At 31.0% G+C, this 25,577-nt stretch overlaps 2 protein-coding genes across 4 annotated transcripts in view; one reads left to right on the top strand and one right to left on the bottom strand.

Annotated features, from left to right (window-relative positions):
• Positions 1-240: 240 nt before the first annotated feature.
• On the bottom strand, positions 241-25,577 carry LOC115882691 (carboxypeptidase E-like). Of its 2 annotated transcripts, none has more exons than XM_030900899.1 (11): positions 25,518-25,577; positions 17,379-17,689; positions 16,114-16,232; positions 12,949-13,145; positions 11,701-11,856; positions 11,274-11,440; positions 7,023-7,162; positions 6,698-6,837; positions 3,958-4,084; positions 3,684-3,838; positions 241-1,001 (listed from the first exon to the last, which is right to left on the bottom strand). In XM_030900899.1, exons 2-11 carry the CDS (start codon positions 17,483-17,485, stop codon positions 870-872), a joined length of 1,440 nt encoding a protein of 479 aa, XP_030756759.1. In that variant the 5' UTR covers positions 17,486-17,689; positions 25,518-25,577; the 3' UTR covers positions 241-869. The 2 variants fall into 2 exon arrangements, with proteins under 2 accessions (XP_030756759.1, XP_030756758.1); XM_030900898.1 differs by lacking the exon at positions 25,518-25,577 and adding an exon at positions 19,237-19,378.
• LOC115882692 (glycine N-acyltransferase-like) overlaps positions 25,217-25,577 on the top strand; it is a 47,166-nt gene continuing 46,805 nt past the window's right edge. For both annotated transcript variants that reach the window (XM_030900901.1, XM_030900900.1), the window contains exon 1: positions 25,217-25,343. The gene's annotated coding sequence lies outside the window, so the exon portion shown is untranslated. The remainder of the gene's footprint in view (positions 25,344-25,577) is intronic.

Below are 25,577 nucleotides of genomic sequence, written 5' to 3'. Positions count from 1 at the left end.
AATAAAGTTTTCCCTCTTGCAAAGACTATCAGGGGACATACTGTAGAAGGTACAAATTGTTTTACAAAAAGTTGGAGCACATTGTAATGACAGATTATAACTGTCACTGTCGTATTTTTCCTTTGATATATATATTTTATTTATGTCTTTCTATTATTGGCCTAAATTTTTAAAAATTAACTGAATATAATTATTATACGTGTATATTCCTTAAAATTATAATAAAATAAAACAACTGGCTGTAATTAAACATCATTCTTTATTTGGATATGGTTACATCATTGTCTTTTATCATCGAATAACAATAAATAATTAAAATCTAAGTTTCGCTATTTCAAATGTAACTTAAGACAGACTGTAGTTCATCCTCAATAACAATTTTACTATGCAGGGTTCCATAGGTACGAAGATTCTTGTTTATGATTATATACTCTCTTACTGTATTCTAAACATCTATTTTATATGTATTTAAATTCGATTATGCGCAGTCTATTCTATTTTTTCGGAAATAAAGATACTAGCTTACTTCGGGTTTCTCTTATTACCGATTCTGAACCGTCCTAGAACTGTGATGCGTATGCGCAGAAGGAAATATGAAGACATTATTTCATTTGCGCATGCGCTGCCGAGTTCTAGGACGGTTCAGGATCGGTAATAACAAGAACCCGAACAAAGCTACTGTGTGATAGAATAAGAAGAGCGTTGCTTTAATTTAGCAATTCTACTAATCGGAAAATCACATGTTATTTGATTAAGTCCTTGCTTTTAAAGATTGGGAAGAATGTAAACTTAGAAGGAGGAAGGAATAGAAATGATTGGCCGTTTTATGTTTTCCTCAGGTAGTTTTCGAAGACGTTCTTTTATTGAATTTACGCTATTGCGATTGGTTCTAGGATGGGTTCCCTTTCTTCTGCCCAAGCCGCCCAATCTTGGTTCCTGGATCCGTAGCGGTCATCGATCTTCGATTCGATATAATTATCAGATTGGATGAATGGTGAAATCTTAAAAGAAAATAAGAATACAATTTACATTCTTTTTGATACATTATGGGTTTCTATACAGTGTGGCCCACTATTCAAAACACAATAAATTTTTGTCAGAAATTTAAACATATTACATATTTATAAAAAATGTGTTCAATGATAGCATACAGTCGATACATATACAGGGCGGCCCATCGAAAACGTTCCGCAAGGCATAACGGCCAGGATATTTTTTTTTTCAAAAAATCCAAAAACACGTCAATTTTGTTTGTGAGGGGGACAACTTTTGCCCCAAAAATGATTGCAAAATCTTCAACCCTCTAAGGGGGGGTGTCATCCCCCAACTTTTTTCAAATGGGAAGGGGGGTCAAGTGGTACCGCAATGAAAAGGGCTTTTTATTCTCTATACTTTCCCGTTTCATTTTTGAAAATCGGTCTTCAAAAAACTAAAAAAAACTTCAACGCACAAGTCACAGAACAGCTATCTAGCAACTGCCGCACCTGATCGTTCAACCCTTGTTCAACCTTGTGGCAAGTGAAAAAATGCGTAAACATCTAGAAATAATAAGAAAAAACAGCAAATTGGTCAAAGGAATTTATCCTTATCATTTACTCTGGTAAATGTTTAAATAAACTTTTCAAATTTCAATCCTTCATATTTTCTCAATGACTAGACCGATTTTCAAAAACGAAGCGGGAAAGTATAGAGAATAAAAAGTCCTTTTCATTGCGGTACCACTTTTGACCCCCCTTCCCATTTGAAAAAAGTTGTGGGATGACAACCCGCTTAGAGAGTTGAAGATTTTGCAATCATTTTTGGGTCAAAAGTTGTCCACCTCACAAACAAAATTGACGTGTTTTTGAATTTTCTGGAAAAAAAATTACCCTGGCCGTTATGCCTTGCGGAACGTTTTCGATGGGCCACCCTGTATATTTTAGCATCAATAGCTAAGTATATACATAGATAACACACAGTAAAGAGTTTTTTGTATATTTGAACTTGTTTATTTCAATTTGCCAAAATAAATTGAAAGTAGAAAAACCAGGAATTTTGGTGTTCCTCTACAAATATTGATGAATAAAAATAATAATGATTTGTTAAGCATCCTCTTTCTCTAGTAAATTATTATTTGTTCATCACAAATATTATTATTTTATTTATATTTTAGAATAAATTGCATTTTAAATTTCTAAAATTGTCTTTTGGTTTAATCCATTGATTAAAATAAAAATAAATCGCTTTCTTAAAATTACGTATTATTTAAAACGGTTGAGTCTTTATTTAAATTTATTTTACTACTCTTTTTGTATTTTTAACTCGTAATTTTTAGATGAAAAGACACTATATTATGTGTACTGTATCAGTTAAAAAGCATAATAAAGGATTTAAATTTTTTAAAAGCTTAACGACTTTTTCCAGTGCTTAGCAATGTAGAAATTTTATTCTAAAGATGATCATTCATATTTCACAAACTACTCGGTAATAATTATAATACAGTATTTTAGAATCTAAAGGTATATCGAGTACGATATTGTTCTCATATTTTGTAAAAAATATATAAAAATATATGATGCTCCATATATGATATGAAGATTTTTTGAACAGTAGATGTCACACTATATATTACATACAAGTTGAGGAATATTTTGTTAATTTTAAAGATTATTATTATTATAGAAAAAGGATGGATATTAAACGAGCATACAACAAGGATGAGTGCTAGGTAAGATAAAAAGAAGTGTAACAGCATTAATTCTTTTTTTATAACAGCATTTAATGCTATTACACTTTCTGGAGTTTTATATAGCATAAATTGTTAGGTAGGCATTGATCATAAATCATAGTGTCGACTGTCAGTCATACACAACATACAAGAATTTTTATCTCTTGTTATCCCAGTTAATAGCGTTCCAACCACAGCTTATTCGCTACCAGCTGGTCATGACCAGGTATAAGGTAATAAACAAGGGTAATACACATTAAAATTAAAAGTCTTATTTTTATACAGCATTAACGAATCTGAATCATACAGAAAAGTTACAAGAATTTGAATTTTTGTGTTATCACAGTCGTTTGCTTTATGGGGTTCCAGAATATTAGTAATTTTCGTTTGTTGTTGAGCATTTTCTTTCACCTGTCGCACATGTTCACGCACATATTATGTCAGCAGTTGGAGCGCTAATCTCGGTCGTTTTTTTTAACGAAATATCAATATGGCTCAAAACCTGACTTGTTTCATAATGCAAGATATATGAATATCTTGCTAAGCAGATTTCCATGCAAATGATCGACAGGCTGAGTATGAATAGGCTGTGGTTCCCATAACACGATTTTGTTAGTAGGCACGTATTACAAAAAAATTAAGTACTATTATTTGTACCTATTTTAAATTATGTGATGTTATTTAACATAGCGTACTACTTAGGAGATTTAACTATTTTCAATTAGTACTTTTTATAGTGCTGCCAAATACCTTTAAAGTGCACGAAAATATATACTATACGTACTTATGTTTGTGTGGTCTCTGAAATACATAAATGATTAAAATAAATAAAAGTATATAAAAAATATGAAGTGCCTACTGAAAGTAAGTTTCTAGAACATAAATTTTGATATATTTTTTCAAATGTGCAAATACAAATTGTTTCTATTTTCAAATTTTCCAATAATTTTCTTTAATATTTTATACTGATACTTACTGGGAGAGGTTTGAGGGCGAAATCAACCTGTTGTGCTTCAGTGTAGCTTGGATTGGTTACAGTAACTAACTTACTGTGCGGCAGATATCCCTCTTTGAAAGCAGTCACTTTATATGTTCCTGGGGTGAGCAGTCGATAATAATCACCTCCATACACTAAAAATAATAATATTAAGTGTTAGAAGTGTTTTTAAGAGATCTATATTGTTCACTTTATTTCTGACGAACGAAAAAACAAGCTAAGTCGAAAAGTTATTATAGGTGTTTTATTTTACCTGATGTGACATCGTGATGAATATCATTAGACAGACCAGAAGTGATATTTTTGACATGGATTGTTGCTCCACTAATGGGTTGTTTGGTCTCGGAATCGTATATTATACCCTTAATTCCAATATGAACCTATCAAATAATAATAAATTATCGAACATGATTAGTACCTATATTTTTTAAATAGTTGTATACAGAGTGTCCCATTTTCATGTGTTTTACAGGTGTTCCCGTTTGTTAGTAGAGATACAAAGATGCGGTTTTCACATTGCTGTGCTAGGTTTTTATGAACCTAATCTTATAACTTATCTTATAGTAGTAACCGTGGTAACGCCACTGAATTCTACGTGAAAAACTCTACAGTTCTCACCATTTCGTTAAGTTATAAAACAAGTTTTCGTTAAATTATAAAATACGAAAATTGTAGAAAAGTGCAACATTTTAAAATTCGCCCTGTATTTCAGGAACTAAGAGGGCTAGGTACAATTTGTGTGTAGCACATGGGCGCCGGACAGGGGGGGCAAGAGGGGGCATTTGCCCCCCCCCCCCCTGGATCACTGAAACAATAAAAATAAAAGCTATCTTCTTACATCCATCTGTAAAAAAAATAATCATTATTATGAAATTGTTAGGTGTTACCTGTAAAATAATAATAAATGTGGTAATTGTTGGGAAAACTGGAAATCGTCCGATTTTCACCAAAATTGGTATACACACTATTTTGAGATCGTAGATTACGAATCTATTTTTTTCTTGGCGGTCTCTTACCGTTTTTCAGAAAAACGGAAAATTATTTCAACATTGAATTTTTCTTTATTTCGGCCCTAAAAAGTAATAATTTCACTATATTTTTATTATATTATAGTTTATCTAAAAGCCACACTTGATTGGGGATAGAAAAGTGTCCAACATTTTACTGAAAAACACTTTTCTTAACAAAATAGCAAAGAAAATTGAGACCAGATGGAAGTTTGACATTTGATATATCCTTCTTTCTCTCTCCTATGTAATAAGAGAGACAAATATATTCTAGACCTAATCTAGAAATTTGAAAATTTACAACGTTGCCATATCTTCTATTTTTTCGGGTGATTAGGGATTTTAAATAAATTACCTATTATGAGATCGACAATAATTAAATATACACCTATATCCACAAAATTACGCGGAAGAGTTTTGATTGCATTGGTTTTAACTTCTTTGCGGAGGGGGTTAATCTTTTTTTAGTTAATCTAATAATATAACAACAAAAGATTAACACCCTCTGCATGGAAGTTGTAACCAATGCAATCAAAACTCTTTCGTGCAACTTCGTGGGTATAAATAGTCAGATCTCGTTGGTAAAATAGCAGTTATGGGAAGGAGCCGTTCTTCTGGCGACCGCCTTTCGTAATTCCAGAATGAGCGAAAAAAACACGCTAAATTTAGGTTTAGCATTGGCAACGTTGCTTTAAATGCCAGAAACACATAAACTTACTTCGGGTTTCTCTTATTACCGATTCTGAACCGTCCTAGAACTGTGATGCGTATGCGCAGAAGGAAATATGAAGACATTATTTCATTTGCGCATGCGCTGCAGAGTTCTTGGACGGTTCAGAATCGGTAATAACAAGAACCCGAACAAAGCTATAATCTAACATTTTCAGATTGTTTACAAATTTATTTTAGCAAATTTTCTCTATTATGCATAGAATTGGTTAAAAAGTAACAGAAAATAGCAAAAACATTATTGATTATTGAATACCTAACAAAATATGTGCTAGAAAACCTTAAAAATATGAGAAATTAAGAAAAATTCGATATTGAAATTATTTTCCGTTTTTCTGAAAAACGGTAAGAGACCGCCAAGAAAAAAGTTCAGATTCGTAATCTACGACTTCAAAATAGGGTGTATACCAATTTTGGTGAAAATCGGACGATTTCCAGTTTTCCCAATAATTACCAAAAATGTCAATTTTTTATTCATTTTTACCTTGCCCCCCCCTAAATTTCATTCTTCCGGCGCCCATGGTGTAGCATCTTTAATTTTATAAAGAAGTAGCACAGTGATGTGAAAACCGCATCTTTCTATCTCTACTCGTAAAGGAGAAACCCTGTAAAACACATGAAAATGGGACACCCTGTACATTGGTTCTTTTTCTGATAATTTAGCTCTCTATCTATTAATTTTTTGACTGTATAAGAGATTATTATCATAAAAATGGAGCAATTATAATAATAATTAAGTGTATGATACAAATAATCTTATATTTTAAAACTGTTATTCAGAAGTACCTAACAATTTGCAATAGTTGTTAGTTCTTAAAATTAGCAGTTATATTAAAATAACAATGCCCTGCTACTGATCCATGCCATGTAATATCAACACAGCTACTGATGCATGCCATGTAATATCGGAATCGCCCAGAACAACATATAACAGAGAGCTGTAATATTTTTAAACTGTAATTTTTAAATATCAATAGAGAACAGCGGCATACGGTCGAGTCGGCCTACAAACACGTAAACGTTTACGTACGCATGTGCATTTCTTATATTTTTTATTTTTTATACACGTAAAAGATTCTGTACGTCTACGTATACGTGCCAGCAGCGGCCGATTCGACCGTATGCCGTTGTTCTCTAATAACAGTTCCAGGTATTACGTATTTAGAAATAAAAGTTTTGTCTGTAGTTTGACAAATTGTAAATAAGAAAATCTATACATCAAAATATACAAAGTCGCATTTTAGAAATGATACTCACTTGCCACATATAAGCAATAATAGCTTTCCTATTACGTTCCCATTCTTTTTCCAAAACGCTCGCTGGCGGATATTTGTTGCACCCCAGTTCTAAAGTAATTTCAAAGTCGTTGCTGGAAAGATAGTTGAAATCTTGCATTCCTTTAAAAAAATAAACCGTCTCAAAATATCTTAAATTTATTTTTTAATATTATGTAATATTACAAGTCTTTATTCCCGAAAGCTAATTACATAAATAAATTTATTGAAAAAAAATATACAAAACAGTATAGAATACTAAATTATAGTAACAGAAACCTAAATGTTAGAACTCGAATAGAACTCACCTCCTTGAAGGCTGTACCATTTTGCACCATTTGTAATGCCTCCCTGTTTGGCAAACTTGGAACTGTCGACGTCACCGCATCCTCCTCGTTTTGGATTGGCCATATCGGCATGATTACTGGAATATGCCAGTGCTAGATATCTACAAAACAACCATGTTTTTTTCAGAGTATACAGGGTTGTTCACCACATACGACACGGAGTATTGTAGCTAAACGATGAGATTTTTACAAATTGTAAGTTTGGGGTTCGTTAAAGGACTATTAGAGCTACAATTTAAAAATATTTTTACAAGATACAGAGTGTCCCAAATAAATAAAAAATATCAAAGTTGTATTTTTTTAAATGGAACACCCGGTATATTATTACATTTTTAGTTTCTACGATTAAAATAAAGGTAAATTTGATTAAGGTTTATTATACTTAAACTTTACCGTTTTTGAAATATTTTCAATTTTGTGAAATTGCAGTAAAAAATTTAAGGCTTCATTTCTCCAAGGGTATGAAAGTTTTTAATACTAAATATTTACTGAAGTTTATTTACTGATCAGTTATTGTGTTGCAATAATAAAAATAATACTACCTTATACAGAGTGTCTAAAAATGTATTTTAAATAATTATTAGCTTCAAACGGCAATAACTTCTTTAATTTAAATGAAATGCCCTGTATATTTTAGGAGAATCAGATGCACAATTAAATTGTCTATCAAATTGTATTATACCATTTTTACCTATCCCTTCAAGTTTTCGTAGAAAATGCATTTTCTTATAATTTAGACCTCATTTATCAATATATCCATGGAATATTGACATTTTAGATTGTTTTTAAAGCAACAAATGTACAAAATGTACAGACTAGTAATATTATCGTTTTTAGCAAAATGATAATATTACTAGCCCATTTGTATGCAAAAAGAGAACTATTTAAATCTTTATAAAAGAGTATACCATTAATTAAATATAACACCATTATTTCCGCCCATATACTAATTAATTACATACTTAATTGCGTTCGTTAATAAATTATTATAAATAAATGTGGATTTGAGTCAGAAATCAATATAATAATAAGTTATAACTCTGTTGTTATAAATAAGCATTTTATTAAAAAATGAAATATCATTTTTAAGGTGTTACTTTTTATCACACTGTCTAATGCCCATACAAAATTCAGTTTTTTAGTATTTGGAGCAATTATTATTAATCAACGCAAACAGTCAGTTAATGTAGTTTGAATACTGGAATCATATTAATTGATCCTCTTTAACAAATATTTAAACAGTTTTTTTTTTATTTTTAATGAAATAAACGAATTATATCGACAATATTAGTATCTGTACTCTTTAAAAATTTGGTACATCTTTAAAAATAATCTAAAATGTCAATAGTCCATGGGTATATTGATAAATAAGTTCTAAATTACAAGAAAATGCATTTTCTACGGAAACTTAAAGAGATAGGTAAAAAATGATATAATATAATTTGACAGACAATTAAATTGTGCATCTGATTCTCGTAAAATATACAGGGTGTTCTATTTAAATTAAACAAGTTATTGCCGTTTGAAGCTAATAATTATTTAAAATAAATTTTTAGACACTCTGTATAAGGTAGTATTATTTTTATTATTGCAACACAATAACTGATCAGTAAATAAACTTCAGTAAATATTTAGTATTAAAAACTTTCATACCCTTGGAGAAATGAAGCCTTAAATTTTTTACTGCAATTTCACAAATTTGAAAATATTTCAAAAACGGTAAGATTTAAGTATAATAAACCTTAATCAAATTTACCTTTATTTTAATCGTAGAAACTAAAAATGTAACAATATACAGGATGTTTTTATAATCTAATAAACAGGATGTTTTTATAATCTACTTTAAAAAAATACAACTTTGATATTTTTTACTTATTTGGGACACTCTGTATCTTGTAAAATTATTTTTAAATTGTACCTCTAATAGTCCTTCATCGAACACAAAACTTACAATTTGTAAAAATCTCATCGTTTAGCTACAATACTCCGTGTCGTATGTGGTGAACAACCCTGTATAGCAGAAAATCTTATGTGATAATATGAGAACAGGAAAATATAATCTAACAGTTATCATAAAAATGCTACCGACAAAAAATATAAACCCAACAAGTAGAAAACTATCTAAATATACAGAGTGAGTCTTAAATAAGTGCAAATATTTACAGGGCTGGTAGATATCGATTAAAGAAACATATTTTTTCTTTACCGTTTTTCAAGTCCAAAATAACCGAGTTATTTTACTTTGAAAATTTTAAAAATATGTTTTGCTTAAATTTTTAGAACCACTGGATCTTTTCTAGATTTTCTTTCTTGTAAATTGAATCTAGTATATGTTGCCAAGACTATGTTTTTTAACTAAAAATTAAAAATCCAAAAATTTATTAAAAAAATTCATAGACATGATTTTGGCGGCGAATTATACTACTTCCTAAAAATATTTCCTCTTATTTCAGACTCACCCTGTATAAAACCCGCCAGCAATGCAATCTCCACGATATAATATCACACTTAAGTCTACTGCCTAGGTATTGTTTATGTTCTAGTAGTACGAGAGCTAGCAACGTCGGGAAAACAAGTATTTTAAGACGTCTGGCTCTTTCATATATCTTTTATTATGCTCTCTGGAACAGCATGCGGCCCGTCTGGCTGCCGATACCCGTTGTGTTTACTACTGCGCATCCAAAGAAAATCCTCTATTTTTTACTTAGCGCTTTAAATTGTAGTATTGAATAAAAATCTAGCTAAGTCTCCACTAGCTCGGCGCGTAGAGCTTTCGCCTATGACGCGAAGGTCAGTGGTTCGATACCGGCTGGGGGTGCAACTTTTTTATTTTTTTTTTCGTTTATATTCTGATAGTAAAGTATTAAATATTTGCTTTTTTATCACCAAAACGGATGGCGCTTATGGGTTTATGATCCGTAGTGGGTATAAGTAGAATTTGATACTTTCATTTGTTTTAAAGGATTATTGTGGTAATTAATTATTAGACAGGTTTAGAATGGTCCGGCTGCCGCGCCAGTAGGTTTACAGGGTGTCCCATTTTTGTGCGTTTTTTGGGATTTCTCGTTTATAATTTCATTTTAAAGATTTAAACATAATATATAAAAATTAACATTTTAATGCTTTATGAAGGTAATTTCTGTCTGTCTTTCTTCAAAATATTTTTTTCAGCTGTTGTTTATTATTTTAATAATCATTTTAATAATACTCTTTTTAACAGATTGTTATCTAAAAGCTACACAAGTTTATTTTCAGTTAAGTTTGTTAAGATAACGATGGAAAACAAAATTATCTGGTTAAATTAAATTAAATAAAATAATAATACTTTCTAAACAAGATTGATTAATGTTAATGTGTAGAAAATGCACAAATCTAGGGATAAAATATTTAGTTACATAAAAAACTAGCAAAGTAATGTGAAAAAAAACGCATCATTGTATCTCCACTCATAAACGAGAAGTCCCAGATATCCCAAATCCCAAAAAACGCACGAAAATGAGACACCCTGTACCCATGTGATGCGCAGTAGTGAACGCCACCTACCGGCGCGGCAGCCAGACTATCCTAAACCTATCTAATAATTAATTACCACAATAATCCTTCAAAACAAATGAAAGTATCAAATTCTACTTATATACACTACGGATCATAAACCCATAAACGCTATCCTTTCTGGTGATAAAAAAAACAATATTTAATACTTTACTATCAGAATATAAACGAAAAAAATAAATAAAAAAGTTGCAACCCCAGCCGGAATCGAACCACTGACCTTCGCTTCATAGGCAAAAGCTCTACGCGCCGGGCTAATGGAGACTTGCTCGGTTTTTATTCAATACTAGAATTTAAACCGCTAAGTAAAAAATAGAGGATCTTCTTTGGATGCGCAGTAGTAAACGCAACGTGTATCGGCAGCCAGACGGCCTGCACGCTGTTCCAGAGAGCATAATAAAAGATATAGGTATCAAAGAGCCAGACGTCTTAAAATACTTTCTCGAAAACGTTGCTAGCTCTTAGACTATAGTGTTGCCATAAGATTGTCATATACTTCATACATAATATCAAATGTCAAAAGAAGGGAATCTCTCGTGGATTCTACTATAGCTTAGCTAACATCCAAAATGGATGGACACTAATAGAAGGGAAAAATGTAGATTTTTGTATAGAAATAATTTAAATTCTGTAGTGTTTCTTTTTAATATCTTTTGTTACCTGAAAGTTTCGTCATCAGGTGTGGCTGTGTATTCATCTTTTTGACTTCCAGTCCTGCTTTCATCATAGGGATAATTTGCTACAAGATCTCCACCGTGCATATTGGCTGACAAAACAAAAGGAATCTGCATTATCAGCCTAATAACTGAACGAGTCTCAGGCTGTAGCTAAAAAAAATAATTTCAATACATTACTGACATCTGGGTGATTTAGATAATCGATAACTATAAAGCGAAGAACTACAGGGAATCCCAAATTCAAGAACGGTCACTAGAATTCCGAGATTGTAAACTATAACAGTGGAGTATTTAAAATTTGTAGATCGTAGAGTTTGAGTACAGCCAATAGTTTTTAAATTATTTAAAATTAATTTTTGAATTTATTATATTTCTAATGAATTTAATTAAAGAATAATAATGCTAATTACTGGATCATTAATTCTTGTGACTTGTTCCAGCAGATGGTTGTTCTTCACCGCATTCTCCTCTTCATTCTCGAACACGATCCTATCCAAATCGGGAAAATTCCTGTTGAGATCGATGGAATTGTTATTGGTACGTCCAATCAGATAGTCTTGTCCACCCTGAAATAGTCAAAGACACATTAGGCAAAGTCATATTTTATCTTAGTTAAAATCAGTGCTTCGATATGAATAAATTATCATATGAATGACTTTATATTCAGTTGGCCAGACTTTTATTCAATACCCCCCTCCCATGCACCTTGGTTTGGTCTGCGGACCTCGATTAAATATTCTCGTTTCGACAAAATTCGTTTATAAAGACGTATTATAGCAGTTTTTATACAGGGTGTTTCAAAAAACGGGTGACATCTCTCGTGGGGAGACTCCTCACGTAAAAATAACATTTATTTTTCATATCAATTTAGGTCCGATTCGGCTTTGTTTCATAGATACAGGGTGTTACAGTCTTAATAGTTTTTTTATTTATTATAATTTTCTTCCACAAGCACTTTTAACGTTTCTAGTGAAATTTTGAGGATAAAAATTACTATAAATGGGACATATTTTAAAGCTAAAAAAGTGTCGACATATTCACCAGGTGTATATGGGTTATCACTAGAATGTTTTTCCAGTCCTAGTCCTGCCCACCAAGGGATAGAAGATAATCACAAGTAAATTTAAAATTGACAGCTGTTTGAATTTTGTACAAATATCGTAGGTTCTTTTGACATGTCGCTGGCAACACTACGAAGTTCTGAGAACGGGGCTTGAGTTCACTTAACTCGTGAAAACCTTGTGAAAACGCGCCTTAACTCAAATTTGTAAAAAATATAACAAAACTAAAGGCGCATGCTAACGATTCGTGTACTTGACAAACATTTATAATTGGTATACAGGGTATACACGGTAGGTTGGGCATCTATACAGAATTTCTAAGTTATTTATTATAGGAGCTACGCCGCACTCCTGCCAAACCCTGTAGACCAATAAAAAATACTTGCCAAGTACACGAGTGGTGAGAATGCGCCTTAACAAAACAAAAGATTTCAATATAATGGCGCGTTCTCACGACTCGTGTACCTACTTGGCAAGTATTTTTTGTTGGCATACAATGCGCCACAATATTTACCTCCTTATTGATTTACTCAATTCTTATTATTAATATACTCAAATTATTATTTATCTAAATCTATTTTTCTCAATATTGCTTACCGTGTCTGTGGCCAGTTGCCATCCGTCCGGATTCATACTGGGCATCAGATGGATCCTGGTCGATTTTATAAGGGCCTTAATTTCCGGGTTCCCGTTTAAATAACTTTCGCACAAGTAATCCGCCAATTTCAGAAGCAATTCCCTGCCCAGAACCTCGTTTCCGTGCATATTTGCGATATATTTGAATTCCGGTTTTACTGAAAATCGATGTACGAAATTAATATTAATCAAGAGTCTAATATTTACATTCTATAAACCTAGTTTCTTTAAAAAAAATGTTTGCTTTAAAAAATTATTATTTCCAAAAGCGATACATTAACTTATTTAGTGGGTCACACGTTAAGCATTATTTATTTGAACTTATTCCAATAATATATTGATTCTATAATACATATTATAGATATTAAAATACTAAATGTAATTCAGCTTGACGTAAGTAGCTTTCATTATTATTATATCAAGATGTAAATAAACTTATTGATCCATTTTGTCATTATAAATGAAAATATTTTCTAAATAAACCTAATATTTGTAATATATTAATATCACTATAGCTATGGATATATACCTGACCTCTCGGTGAATGATTTCTTTTTATGAGGGTACATAAAATCTTAAATTTACGGCCATGAAGAAATTCAAAACTTGGAGCAGTTAAGGCAGAAAATATTTAATGCCTTTGACACTGTCACCTATGATATGTTATCCAATGTGAGGAGAGGATTTTATGATCGTTTGGGTTATTGTTTAATGCAAGAGGGAGGCATTTTTGAACAATTTTTGAAATTTCTTAAATTTCATTATCCTGTTTTTTTACCGTTTACCCATTACCTACCTTGACGAACATGGGAAAACAAAGGTCCTTTTCAGTAGCGATGGGAACTATCGAATGAATTAGACTATCGAATGGTTAATGAATGAATGATTTCAACTATCGAATGGTTTTATTCGAATAAAATCATTCATTCATTTGTATACTAAAGCATATGTGACAACCTCGCCGTGCGACTAAATGGTTATCGTTGAGCCACGACTACCTATCGAATGCTTTTGATAAATGAAATTTAGTATTCGTTTGATTTTTGTATGCGTCAGTGCATTATTAGTTCTTCCGAATTTTTATAACTTCGCCGTATAAATACTGTGCTATTTTTGCGTTTATTAAAATAGTTAAAATACTAAAATAGTAGTTATTTTTTAATTTTATTTATTGACGATTGTGTGCATGTGCTGGTGGTCAAAATTTTTCCGAAAATTTGTGTGGTTTTCCGTAGCCCGATCTTTCAATTATTTAATTTTATATGGTATATGGTCTATTTTAATGGGAAATTTTGAGAAGTAGCAATTTTTAAGAGAGATGAGATGAACTTACAATTAATTTTAAAAATACATATTTGTATTTTAGATGTTTTAATAATATGAATTAGTTGAACTTAATAATCATATTTAAGTAATGTGGTTAAGTAAATGGTTATCGAACTCAAACTATGGGGTGAGAAAATTAAAATGAAAGTTTTACACGTGCCAATTTAAAAAAAAAAGTTAACGATGTTTGTATTTTGTTTATGCTAATTCTCTTACATGTAGTTTTTTGCGAAGAAATATTTAATTTATTTTTTAAAGTAAATGCCAGTAAAAGTAAATATAATTTTTAAATAGTAATATAAAGCACCTAATATAAATAATTTTGATTTATAATTTTTTATTTATATTTTCCTTCCATTACCCTGCATGCTTAGAAAATTAATAAATGTTTATATTTCATGATTTTAAAATTTGTTGTTAATATAACAAATTAGTTCTGTAATTATTATTATTTATTAAACCAGTCTTTGCTTAAAAACATTAAAAATCATTTTCCTACATCCAAAATAACAAGTATTATTGCAGTGTAACAACAGAATATTAATAAAAAAAAGCAGAATATATAGACATACTATCCCTAACTAACTAAAGCCAAACAATAATATTCTTTGCTAATATCAACTAATACCAAAATATGGCAACAGCGCCCTTCATAATGTATTTTCTGTGTAAATACTAGCACCCTAATAAAAACAATAATGTGTCCTTATCTATATCTGACTCCGCAAAAAATCAAAGATGCCGGCTTCTTTCATAGCATTGCCACCGACCGCTGTCGGGTTTCTCGGAAAGAAACCTACGTCGCCGGGCGACAACTAAAATTCAGTTAATATTTTATTATAATCGATCCTGACGAATAAATGAATTTCATAAATGAATGAATTTTATAAATGAATGGTTTTTGCTGCCGAATTACTAGAATACAATATTTCAAGGCAGATGACGGATCTATTCGATAATTTTTATTCGAATAGTTTTCAACGAATGTTTTCTTACTAACTATCGAATTATTAGAATGAATTGCAACTATCGAATGTTTCGATAGTATTCATTCGATAGTTCCCACTACTAATTAATACTATTATTCATTCGAAATGGCATTAAGGCCCAATTGCACCAATGATTTAAATTTTTCTTAAAGATAAGTAGTACTTTAATAAGTATTTACTTTAATATTCACCTTAAATGGGGGAATTTGACTGATACAATTTTTGAATTTGAATTGTTTTTAATGATACTAACAATTTTAGTTCAATTTTTAATAAAATTTATTTAATATTAATAGAAATCCAAGAGATTTGAAACCTCTTTTAGCGATTTATAACATTCTCAAATGGATTACAGGTGCCCCTCAAATGGAGTACAGGGTAATTTTCTATGAAAACCACACAGCTTTTTTCATAGTCGCTGCAGTTGCTATAGCTATAAAAAACAAATTTTTTAAGGTGTGAAAATTGCGACACACGCTAAATGGACTTGATTTTTCCTATGTCTCGAAGTCTGTGGACCTTTCTGTATAGTCCTCCCAACGAGAGCATACATCCTAGCGACAGTTCTGTGTATCATTTTATGTCACAGAAAAATTGTATTCTGACTCGCTGGACAGTCTTTAGAGTGCAAAGGAATGTGTAAAATTTCGAAAGCAATTGCTTTTTTAAATGTTTGATAGTTCTTTTGAATAAAAACATTAAATTAATTAAAAAAAATTAAATTTGTTGTGTTCCTGGATTATATTTCGCTTTTATTCATTTATATTTGTTTACTTGTATATAATGATATAAGGGATATGATATAACTCACATGTTTCATGTCTTCCTGGCCTCGTTGAAAACTCGATGACATACAGGGGTATTCCCAAAACTGATGGTTCGTTCAATGCGTATACCCTGGTAATATTTCTGCATTTCGTATTGACATCTCTAAAAATAAGTTCAATAAATAATGGTAACAAGCTAATAATACACTCATAAGGAGAACGCTTAGGTACTTCAATATCTTTTTACTTTTTCTTTTCGCTGAGTTCGAGGAGGGATGAAACATTAATTAACATTCCAATTTTTTTAATTCAAAAATGCTTTCAGTAAGTATGTAATGGTATTACAAAAACATAAACATTATGTTACTTAATAACATACTTTAAACATTACTTTTAACATTATCAGAGCCTTAAAAATATAAAAAGTATTAAGTCTATGTATATTATCTATTTAAACTTTTTCGATCTGTATACTTCATTTTAAAACGTTCTGAAATATGGTTACATAGATATAAAATATAAATTCTTCTGTAGAAATAAGCAAAGCAAAAAAAGATTTACAACAAAAAGCTTGACACGAGTGAAAATACAAACAATAGAAAACAATATCCGCACGATCTACAAAGGAAACACAAAGAAAACTCTTCAACTTCCTTTGCAGGTTTTCCAGCTATATGAAAACTTCAAAGTTAAGAAAATAAATAAAGGAGACTTTTAAGGCACGCTGGACTTTTTTATTAAAATTTTTATGTCATTGTTTATAACATTTCAGTTAAAACTGATACAGTGCTTTGAGAAATTTGGATATATCGACAAAAAGTTTATTTTTAAGATTTTCTAAAATGTTTGTTCCTCATATCCCATTCCAAAATAGGTTTTTACATTATAATTCCGGTAAATCCACTTACAATATAAATGATGGGGTTATACAGGGTGGGTTTTAAATAAGTGCAAATATTTTTTGGAGTAGTATATTTCGATCACAGAAACACGCCTATGAGTTTTTTTTCGCAAGTTTTTTTTGGAAAATTTTGAATTTTTTAAAATCTTTTTTTAATTTTTAGTTAAAAAACATAATATCTTCATAATATGGCAGGAAAACCGAGAAAAGACCCAACGGTTCTTAAAATTTAAACGAAAAAAATTTTTTTTAATATTTTTTAAAGTATTTATTACTTATTTGAAAAACGGTAAAGAGAAAATATGTTTCTTTTTTCGAGATCTAGAAGCCCTGAAAATATTTGCACTTATTTCAGATTCACACTGTATATTACAAAAAATAGTAAAATGGTTAAAAAATCGTTCTTACCTCAAAACATGGAACAATTCCTGATTATCGTGATGCTTAAACTCAAACCCGTCCGTAGATTCGTACAGATAAATCTGTAAAAGCACTAGAGCGACGAAAACCTTCATTTTAATCACCCCTGATGATGATAATGATGATGCGGCAATTTTTCGAAACGTCGCTTGCCCTCAGGTCTCTTTCAAGAGTCGCACAATTATCTCCTTTTTCCTACCCCGTGTTCAAAGAGTATACAGGAATGAAACAGTTGTTTTATCCTGCTATATATCTGACAGCAGGATTGGTTGAGAGTTCTATCTTGTCGGTGAGGAACTCTATAAAAAAGAGACAGAGGAACATTATATAAATTAAAAATAAATATTGAGTGAAAATAAGAATATTATGAAAAAACGTGAGAACATAAGGTATGAAAATGTTGAAAAGGAACTGTTTTTAATTTTCTATGTTTCAGTAAATATTAATGGGTTTAGATAGCTATATACAGGGTGGCGCTTCTCATACGCCGGCGCCGCGGAGGCCCCAAGGAGAACCACAGTTTGTATTGAAATGAAATTTTGTGAGCATATGTAGGTTAATTCAGATCACTTTTTAAAAATATAGAGAGTTCTACAGGGTGTCCCCAAAAAAAGTTACATATCAAAGTTGTGTTTTTTGTAATGGAACACCCTATATATTAATTGATTTTCAGATTCTGGAAGAAAAATAAAAGTGAGTTTTATAAGAGAAGTACCTATATGACTAAAATGTAAGGTTTTTGACATATTTATCATTTTTTAGAAATCAAGAACAATTTTTAAATTACAATAAAAGCTACCTAAATTGGAATTTACCCGGTATAGCCTAATATGTAGTTAAATTAACTGTTGTACTTTAAATCAAATTAAAACTTGACCCAAAAAGTTATACAGGGTGAGACAAAATTAATATTGATCATTGGTCACCTTTAAAAGCATGCTACTCTTTTATTTTAAACGCCCAGTATATTATTCCGATATTCAATGGAGAAGTCATGTCTCTTTAAAATACTATTAAGGTTGCCTACCCCTCAAACAAAGATTTTCCATTACATGATTTGATCTGAGTAGACCATTATTCTTTGATAAAATCTAGGTGGCTGTGATATGTCTGACGTTACTTCAACATAGCTGTCTAATTAGTCCAACTGTAACAACTAGTTATCATTTTGTGTCAGTTAAAACAAAAAAAATTCCTTATCCTATATCAGAGAGAATTGACATGATTCTATTAGTTGGTGAATGCAGTGTGCATTCACCAATTAATAGAATGCTTAAATGCTCCTGATTTTATCTAGTCTGAGTTTTTTATGGGGATATGTTAAAGACAGTGTTTACAAAACTCGACCAACTATTGTCGACAACATGAGAGAATTTATTTTAGCTGATTTTCGACATAGAACTCCACATAATGCCTTTTAAAATGAAAAAATCTTTTTGAAAGACAATTATTTTATGCAGTTAACAGGAAAGGAAGCATTTTGAGCATTTGATTTCATCTAGCTAATTTTTGTCACATAATTATAGGTTTATATCTAGTTTTTATTCTGTAATTATTAAAATATCTTTTTAACGTGTATCTTTTTATAACCGTTGAGTATTTTACTCTACCTAAGATGAACTTTATCACATTGGTTGAAAATTATATCATTATAATAACACAGTTATATTTATAAATTTCTTAAACTTATATCCCATTATACAATAATAAACAATTACAATCCATATGAAATCATATCAAACACCAACATATGATATATTTACTTTAAACACCCTATAAATTTTGTTAAATAATTCTACAAAACATCTATGCCAAGGTAACGAAAGCATAAAACTGAATAACTTACACTGTTATCCACCAGGAATGTCAGCTATTTTAACCACCTGAATATTAATAATTATAACAATACCTCACAACGAACTAACTTTACCATACAGCTTTAAATGACGTTTCTATACAGAGTTTCGGTGCTATCCACCGTTGCGACGCAGGCGTCGAAAAACGACGTCAGCGTCATTATGGATTTTTAGGACGAATGAGTGGGTATATTGTTGTTTTTTCTTTCGATAGATAAGTTAAGGCCCACATAGACGTAGATTTCTTGACAGTTTTACACGCTCAGGCAAACTTTATAATGTACTGGATGACAATATTATCATAATACAGGCTGTCCCAGTTTTGCTGTCCTTGCTGGATACGGGGATATAAAAATGGGGAAATACCAGAACACATCATCACAGAGTGCGCCGAGACAACAACCATTCGTGCCATGAACTTTGGTATGACTGATATCAAAGATGGAGAAATAACCTCTGTAAAACCGTCCCATATACTGTCTTTTGTCAAAGCCTCGGTCAAAGCCTTGAGACTGTAGGATGAGTTATAACTCAAGAAAGGGGAACACAATAGATCTGTAAGATCGCGGTGATTACCCCCCCCCCCCAATACATTCTACATTCTGCAACATCATTGTTCAATTTAGACCTTACATACGTCCTATACAAATTTAGTCGGACGGGTAAAACTACCGAAAAAGAATGACGTCTGTGACGGCCTTTAGATGCTGACTCTCTTTGTAATTTTTTGTTTGATTAGTTGATTACCGTATCAGTAACGCTGTGAAGTGCCTAAATAACTATTGCCATATTTATTTATGGAAATATATCTCTGTTTTTTTATTTTATTTAATTAGCCCTTATATATTTTTCATTAAAATGAAAAACGTCTAGAAACAATTCCACTTAATAAAAAAAAACGTTTGAAATATAAATATTTGATGATGAGTATTTTAGAATATATTAATTAATATTTAGATTTCAAATTCTCACTGATTCTCCTAAACTGAGATTATTGTTTGTCCTAAACTGGTTATTTTAAAGTCTTGGAATGATGTCTAATGCCTGTTGTTTAATTTAGTGATTGTTTTACACAGGGTGTGCCAATATTCCATGGACAGATAGATTATACAGGGTGGGCCACTGAAAACTTACAATGGCTATAATTTTTAAACCAAAAAAGATATCAAAAAAATAAAAAATACCGTTTCTATGATATCGAGGGAGAATACATATGACGTATTTTTTGAACTACCCCGACCTACCCCTTAGGCGGCACCCCTACTCACTTGAAAATCTTAAATAGCAACACCTCACTTGTGGCGCCTTTTTGGAGAGCCCATGAAAAATGCTAAACGATGATCATAAAATTTTTAGGGTGAAATTGAAAAACTACCCCACTACCCTACACGAAACAATAGGTGAACATTAATGAAAAAAGTGATTTTTTCAGCATAAGTTACAATTTGGGATCCAGCTAAATGAGGCATTTTTTAAACTACCCCAACCCACCCCTAGGTGCCATCCTCTCACTTCTAATTTCATCAATGCCATTTTTAAATGTAGATAATAAAAAAGGCATCACAAAGATGTTTTTACAGCCTAATTTTGCGATAACGCAAATTCTTCCTTATCATCTATTTTTTTACTTTCAACAAACAGGAATCCTAAACCGGCATATCTTTGCGTTTTTGCACTGTCTTCTATCGATTTTCAATCGTTTGCAAATTTGGTGGTATTTTAAACGTTTATTTGATTCGCTTATTTGAAAGAAAAATGGTTTATACTGTGGAAGAAACAATTCAAATAGTTTTTCTTTATTTTGCTGAAGGTATGTGTTATTTGAGAACGGCCCGTGCTTTAAATGAGAGAAATCCGGACAAAAACGTAAGTCACGTTTATGTTAGAGATTTGATTTTAAAGTTTCAAAAAACTGGGTCGATCAAAAATAAAACAAGGACAGGGCCCAGGGTACTGAATGAAGAAATGCAGATGGAAGTTATTGGTCAGGTATTGGTCAATCCAGAAGCATCAACACGCCAGGTGGCATCAATCACAGATATACCTCGAACATCTGTCAGGAGAGTATTGAAAATGCACAAATTCCATCCCTACAAAATGAAGATTCTGCAGGAACTTGACGACGACGATCCAGATAGAAGGATTCAGTTCTGTGAACTAATGACGGAGGAAATTCGAAGGGAAACTGCAGATACTGGAGCGATGAGAATCCGCATATTGTTGTTGAAGGACACACCCAACATCCCCAAAAGCTCAATGTTTGGTGCGGAATACTAGGCGATAAAATTATAGGTCCATTTTTCATGGACGGAAATTTGACTGGTAATGCTTATGTGGAAATGCTGAACAATTTGATAGAGCCAGCCATTGTAAATGAGGTTGAAAATCAAAGAGATTTGGAAGGAAATTTAACTCTTAATGAAGACCTCATACATTTTCAGCAAGATGGAGCCCCTCCGCATTATTCTATTGTCACAAGGCGGTGGTTGGATAGATATTATCCAAGGCAATGGATTGGCAGAAGGGGTCCAATCGAGTGGCCGACAAGGTCACCAGATCTCACTCCTTTAGACTTTTTCTTGTGGGGTTACACTAAATCCATAGTCTACAAGACAAAACCAGGTTCGTTGCAAGAATTGCGGCAGAGGGTAACTGAAGCATGTCGAAATATTCCGAGAGAGACTTTCCAAAAAGTGAGAGAAGAATTTGAAAATCGTTTGTATTTTTGTATGGAACAAAACGGCTGTCATTTTGAGTAATTGTTAAAATAAATTATCATTTTAAATTTCTTTCAAATTGTCAAACCTACATTTCTTATCACTACTTACCAGTAATTGTTGAAAGAAGACAGAAGTTGAAATCTGTATGACCATCGTTTAGCAATTTCAATTAGCTTTCCAAAGAAGTGTTACAAGTGAGGTATCGCTATCTTGAGATTAGAAGTGAGTGGGAGGCACCTAGGAGTCGGGGTGGTTTGAAAAATACCTCATTTGCCTCATTATGCTGAAAAAATCACTTTTTTCATTAATGTCCACCTAATTTTTCGTGTAAGGGGTAGTTTTTCAATTTCACCCTAAAAACTTTATGATCATCGTTTAGCATTTTTCATGGGCTTTCCAAAAAGGCGCCACAAGTGGGGTGTTGCCATTTAAGATTTTCAAGTGAGTAGGGGTGCCGCCTAAGGGGTAGGTCGGGGTGGTTCAAAAAATACGTCATATGTATTTCCCCTCGATATTATAGAAACGGTATTTTTTATTTTTTTGATATCTTTTTTGGTTTAAGAATTAAGCCATTGTAAGTTTTCAGTGGCCCACCCTGTATAGTACTGCGTATTTTTGGAATAAAAATAATTTAATTGGACACAATTTGCCCCTCTATAAAGTTCTTCGTTTGTCCATTAGTATTTTCCAACTAAACTGATCACAGATTTTTTCTCGAAATGGTATTAGTATTTTCTACATTTTTGTCTCTTGTAAAAAACCGCCACACCGACCGCATAGTTTTTGAGAAAATTTTTTTGGAGAATTTATTTTTCCAAAGCAGACCTACAGAATATTCAGGTAGTTTCAATATTCCGTGGACATAGAACGACTACGTATTTTTTGAATCAAAATAAGTTAATTGCACATAATTTATCTTTATAGAAAAGTGCTTCTTTTGTCCGTTAGAGGGCATCAATCAAAAATAAACCTGAACGTTAATTAATTTAAAAATTATTAATTTTTTTAAGCTTTTTATGAAGCTTATTGGCAAATATATTTAGTGATATATAATATATATAGATAGCTTGATGTGACAAAAATATTTTTTGGAAATCAGCTTCGGAAATGTAACTTTTTTTGTCAAAAAGTATGCGCGGTTGCGTTTTTTTACTAGGGACAAAAAATGTAGTAAATATATAAGGACAATTTTACGAAAAAACAATCGGTCGTCGGTTGAGTGGGAAAAATTTATACTAAAATTTACTTTTTCTTGATTTTTGTGAAAGCCAAATATTAAAGCACTTAGCAAAACATACACACAAAATCTCATTCAAATCGGAATAACGGCTCTTAAAATATCTGAAAAAATGTTTTTATTTTTTAAAGTACATATAGAGGTAAAGTGTGTCCAATGAAATTGTTTTGATTCCAGAAATACCTAGTAGTTCTATGTCTCAATGTCTGGAATACTGGGACATCCTGAATACTCACTGTAATTTTTTTACTTTGTTTAATGGTTTAATGGTCAATTGGAATTTTCATACAACTACGTTAGGCTTACATTTTATTGGCCACCCAGTTTTTTTTAATTAAAATAAATTGCCTTTCGTGCAACAGACTTGTTTTTTAAGGTTTCATCCCAATATTTATTGTCGATCAGTATAATCTGTTTGAAAAACTTGACAACGCATCCATAAATGAGAATAATGATTCGTTTTCAACAATAGGGCTTCACGTAATTCGTACTTGAAACAATGGCAGACGCGCAATAATTAAATACTATTAGCAACATAGCATTTTGACAACGATGTCAGATTGTATGCGGAAAAAGTATATAAACCTTTGAATAAAATGATTAAAGAAGGAGTAGATAGATAGATAAATAATAATTTATTTGTTTCGAATAAACATAAGTTTGTAACCAAGCAAAAGCCTGCAGACATGGAACTTTATTAAAATATTTTAACTTCTACAGGATGGCTCAAAAAAGTGTGAGTGGATTGCGATCATTTTTTTTAAATGGAACACACTGTATATCATTGCATTTTTAGCTTCCTTTTTGATAACTTTACGTAATCCTTAAATATTATTAAATATGTTTTGGTGGTTTAAGAGATATTAATAAATAAATAAGAAAAATATTTTATCAATCTTTTTTAAAAAAATTATTACAAATACAAGAAATGTCCTGATAGCAAAACTATACTATTTATTTACTGTAGTTGGTCTATACTTACTTTGCTATTAATATCGAAATCTTAAATCATACAGGGTGTTCAAAATTCAATGCCAAACTTTCTAAAATATAAAATACATTTTCTTCGTTTTTTTCAAATAGAACACACCCTGTATATTATTCCTTTGTTAGATGGAGAATTAGAAAATGAACATTTTTTTATTTAAAGTATTTCAAAATTTTTAACGGTTTTATTTGTAATATTATATTAGGGTTTCTCATCAGTAATTTTTTTAAGCCATTTAATGATTTTTGTCTGGTATTCTACCGTTGAAAAATTTTAAAATACTTTAAATACAAAAAATGATAATTTTTTAATTCTCCATCTGACAAAGACATAATATACGGGGTGTTCCGTTTAAAAACCGAAGAAAAATTATTTTATATTTCAGAAAGTTTGCAATAGAATTTTAAACACCTTGTATGGTTTAAGATTACGATATTTATAGCAAAGGAAGTACATACCAACTATAGTAAATACCTAGTATAGTTTTGATTTCAGGACATTCCTTTTATTTTTAATATTTTTTTTAAAAGACTGAAAAAAAATCTATTTTTTTATTTATGTGTTAATATTTCTGAAACTATAAAAACATATTTAATAATACCTTAGAGTTATGTAAAATGATCAGAAAAGAAACCAGAAATGCAATAATATACAGGGTGTTTGTTCCATTTAAAAAAATCATCCCGATCCACTCAAACTTTTTTGAGCCACCCTGTAGAAGTTAAAATATTTTCCTGAGATACATATTATTACATACTTTAGGTTTCCACTTATAAAACATTTCTAAGTTTTTTTATTATAGATGCTACAGATGCCCGACGCACTATTGCCGAACCCTGTATAATAAATGATATTTCAAATTAATATGTCTAATTTATCGACAACTATTCAATTATTTTTAGTCAAAAATATATTAAACAAAATTTTTATTTTTTGTAAAAAAAAACATTTTAATGTTTTTTATCACACGGTATTAATAAATCTTTCATTTATCTGTCAAAATGACTGGATTTGTCATCAAAAACACAAAACATGGCATAATAATAATTATTTCAAACCCTAACCCTCTGAAATTCATTAAAGAAATGCGGTGAAGCGGTCCACATTTTTTAGAGCTAGGACTATTAATTGCATTCTTCCAGTATCTTCCAGGTAACATACTTACAATTTATTAGAAATAATAATGACGTTATATAAATATAAATGTATAACTAGAGTATAACTGTTAATTGGAAATCTGTTTCAAGTTATAAAAGTGCGCGGTTGTCAGGTTTATCTTCCAGGAAAATTATATAACAAAGATGAAAAGTGATTATTAAAACTTACTCGTAATTTTATGCAAAAATCACTGGAAAGTTGTACCCGAATGTAACCTTTTGATATGTC

The sequence above is a fragment of the Sitophilus oryzae genome, unplaced genomic scaffold (assembly GCF_002938485.1).
Source record: "Sitophilus oryzae breed Bouriz unplaced genomic scaffold, Soryzae_2.0 scaffold_179_pilon_pilon, whole genome shotgun sequence".
Lineage (NCBI taxonomy): Eukaryota > Metazoa > Arthropoda > Insecta > Coleoptera > Curculionidae > Sitophilus > Sitophilus oryzae.
Note: the sequence above shows the minus strand (reverse complement) of the source record. Positions and strands in the feature narration are given on the sequence as shown.

Excerpts from the sequence above, each read along its gene's own strand:
- LOC115882691 (XM_030900899.1), bottom strand. The coding sequence starts at position 17,485 with ATGAAGGTTTTCGTCGCTCTAGTGCTTTTACAGATTTATCTGTACGAA. Across the intron at positions 11,441-11,700 it reads TCACAAGAATTAATGATCCA|CTACAGCCTGAGACTCGTTC; the intron begins GTAATTAGCATT and ends TATTTTTTTTAG. Across the intron at positions 7,163-11,273 it reads CCTGATGACGAAACTTTCAG|ATATCTAGCACTGGCATATT; the intron begins GTAACAAAAGAT and ends GTTGTTTTGTAG.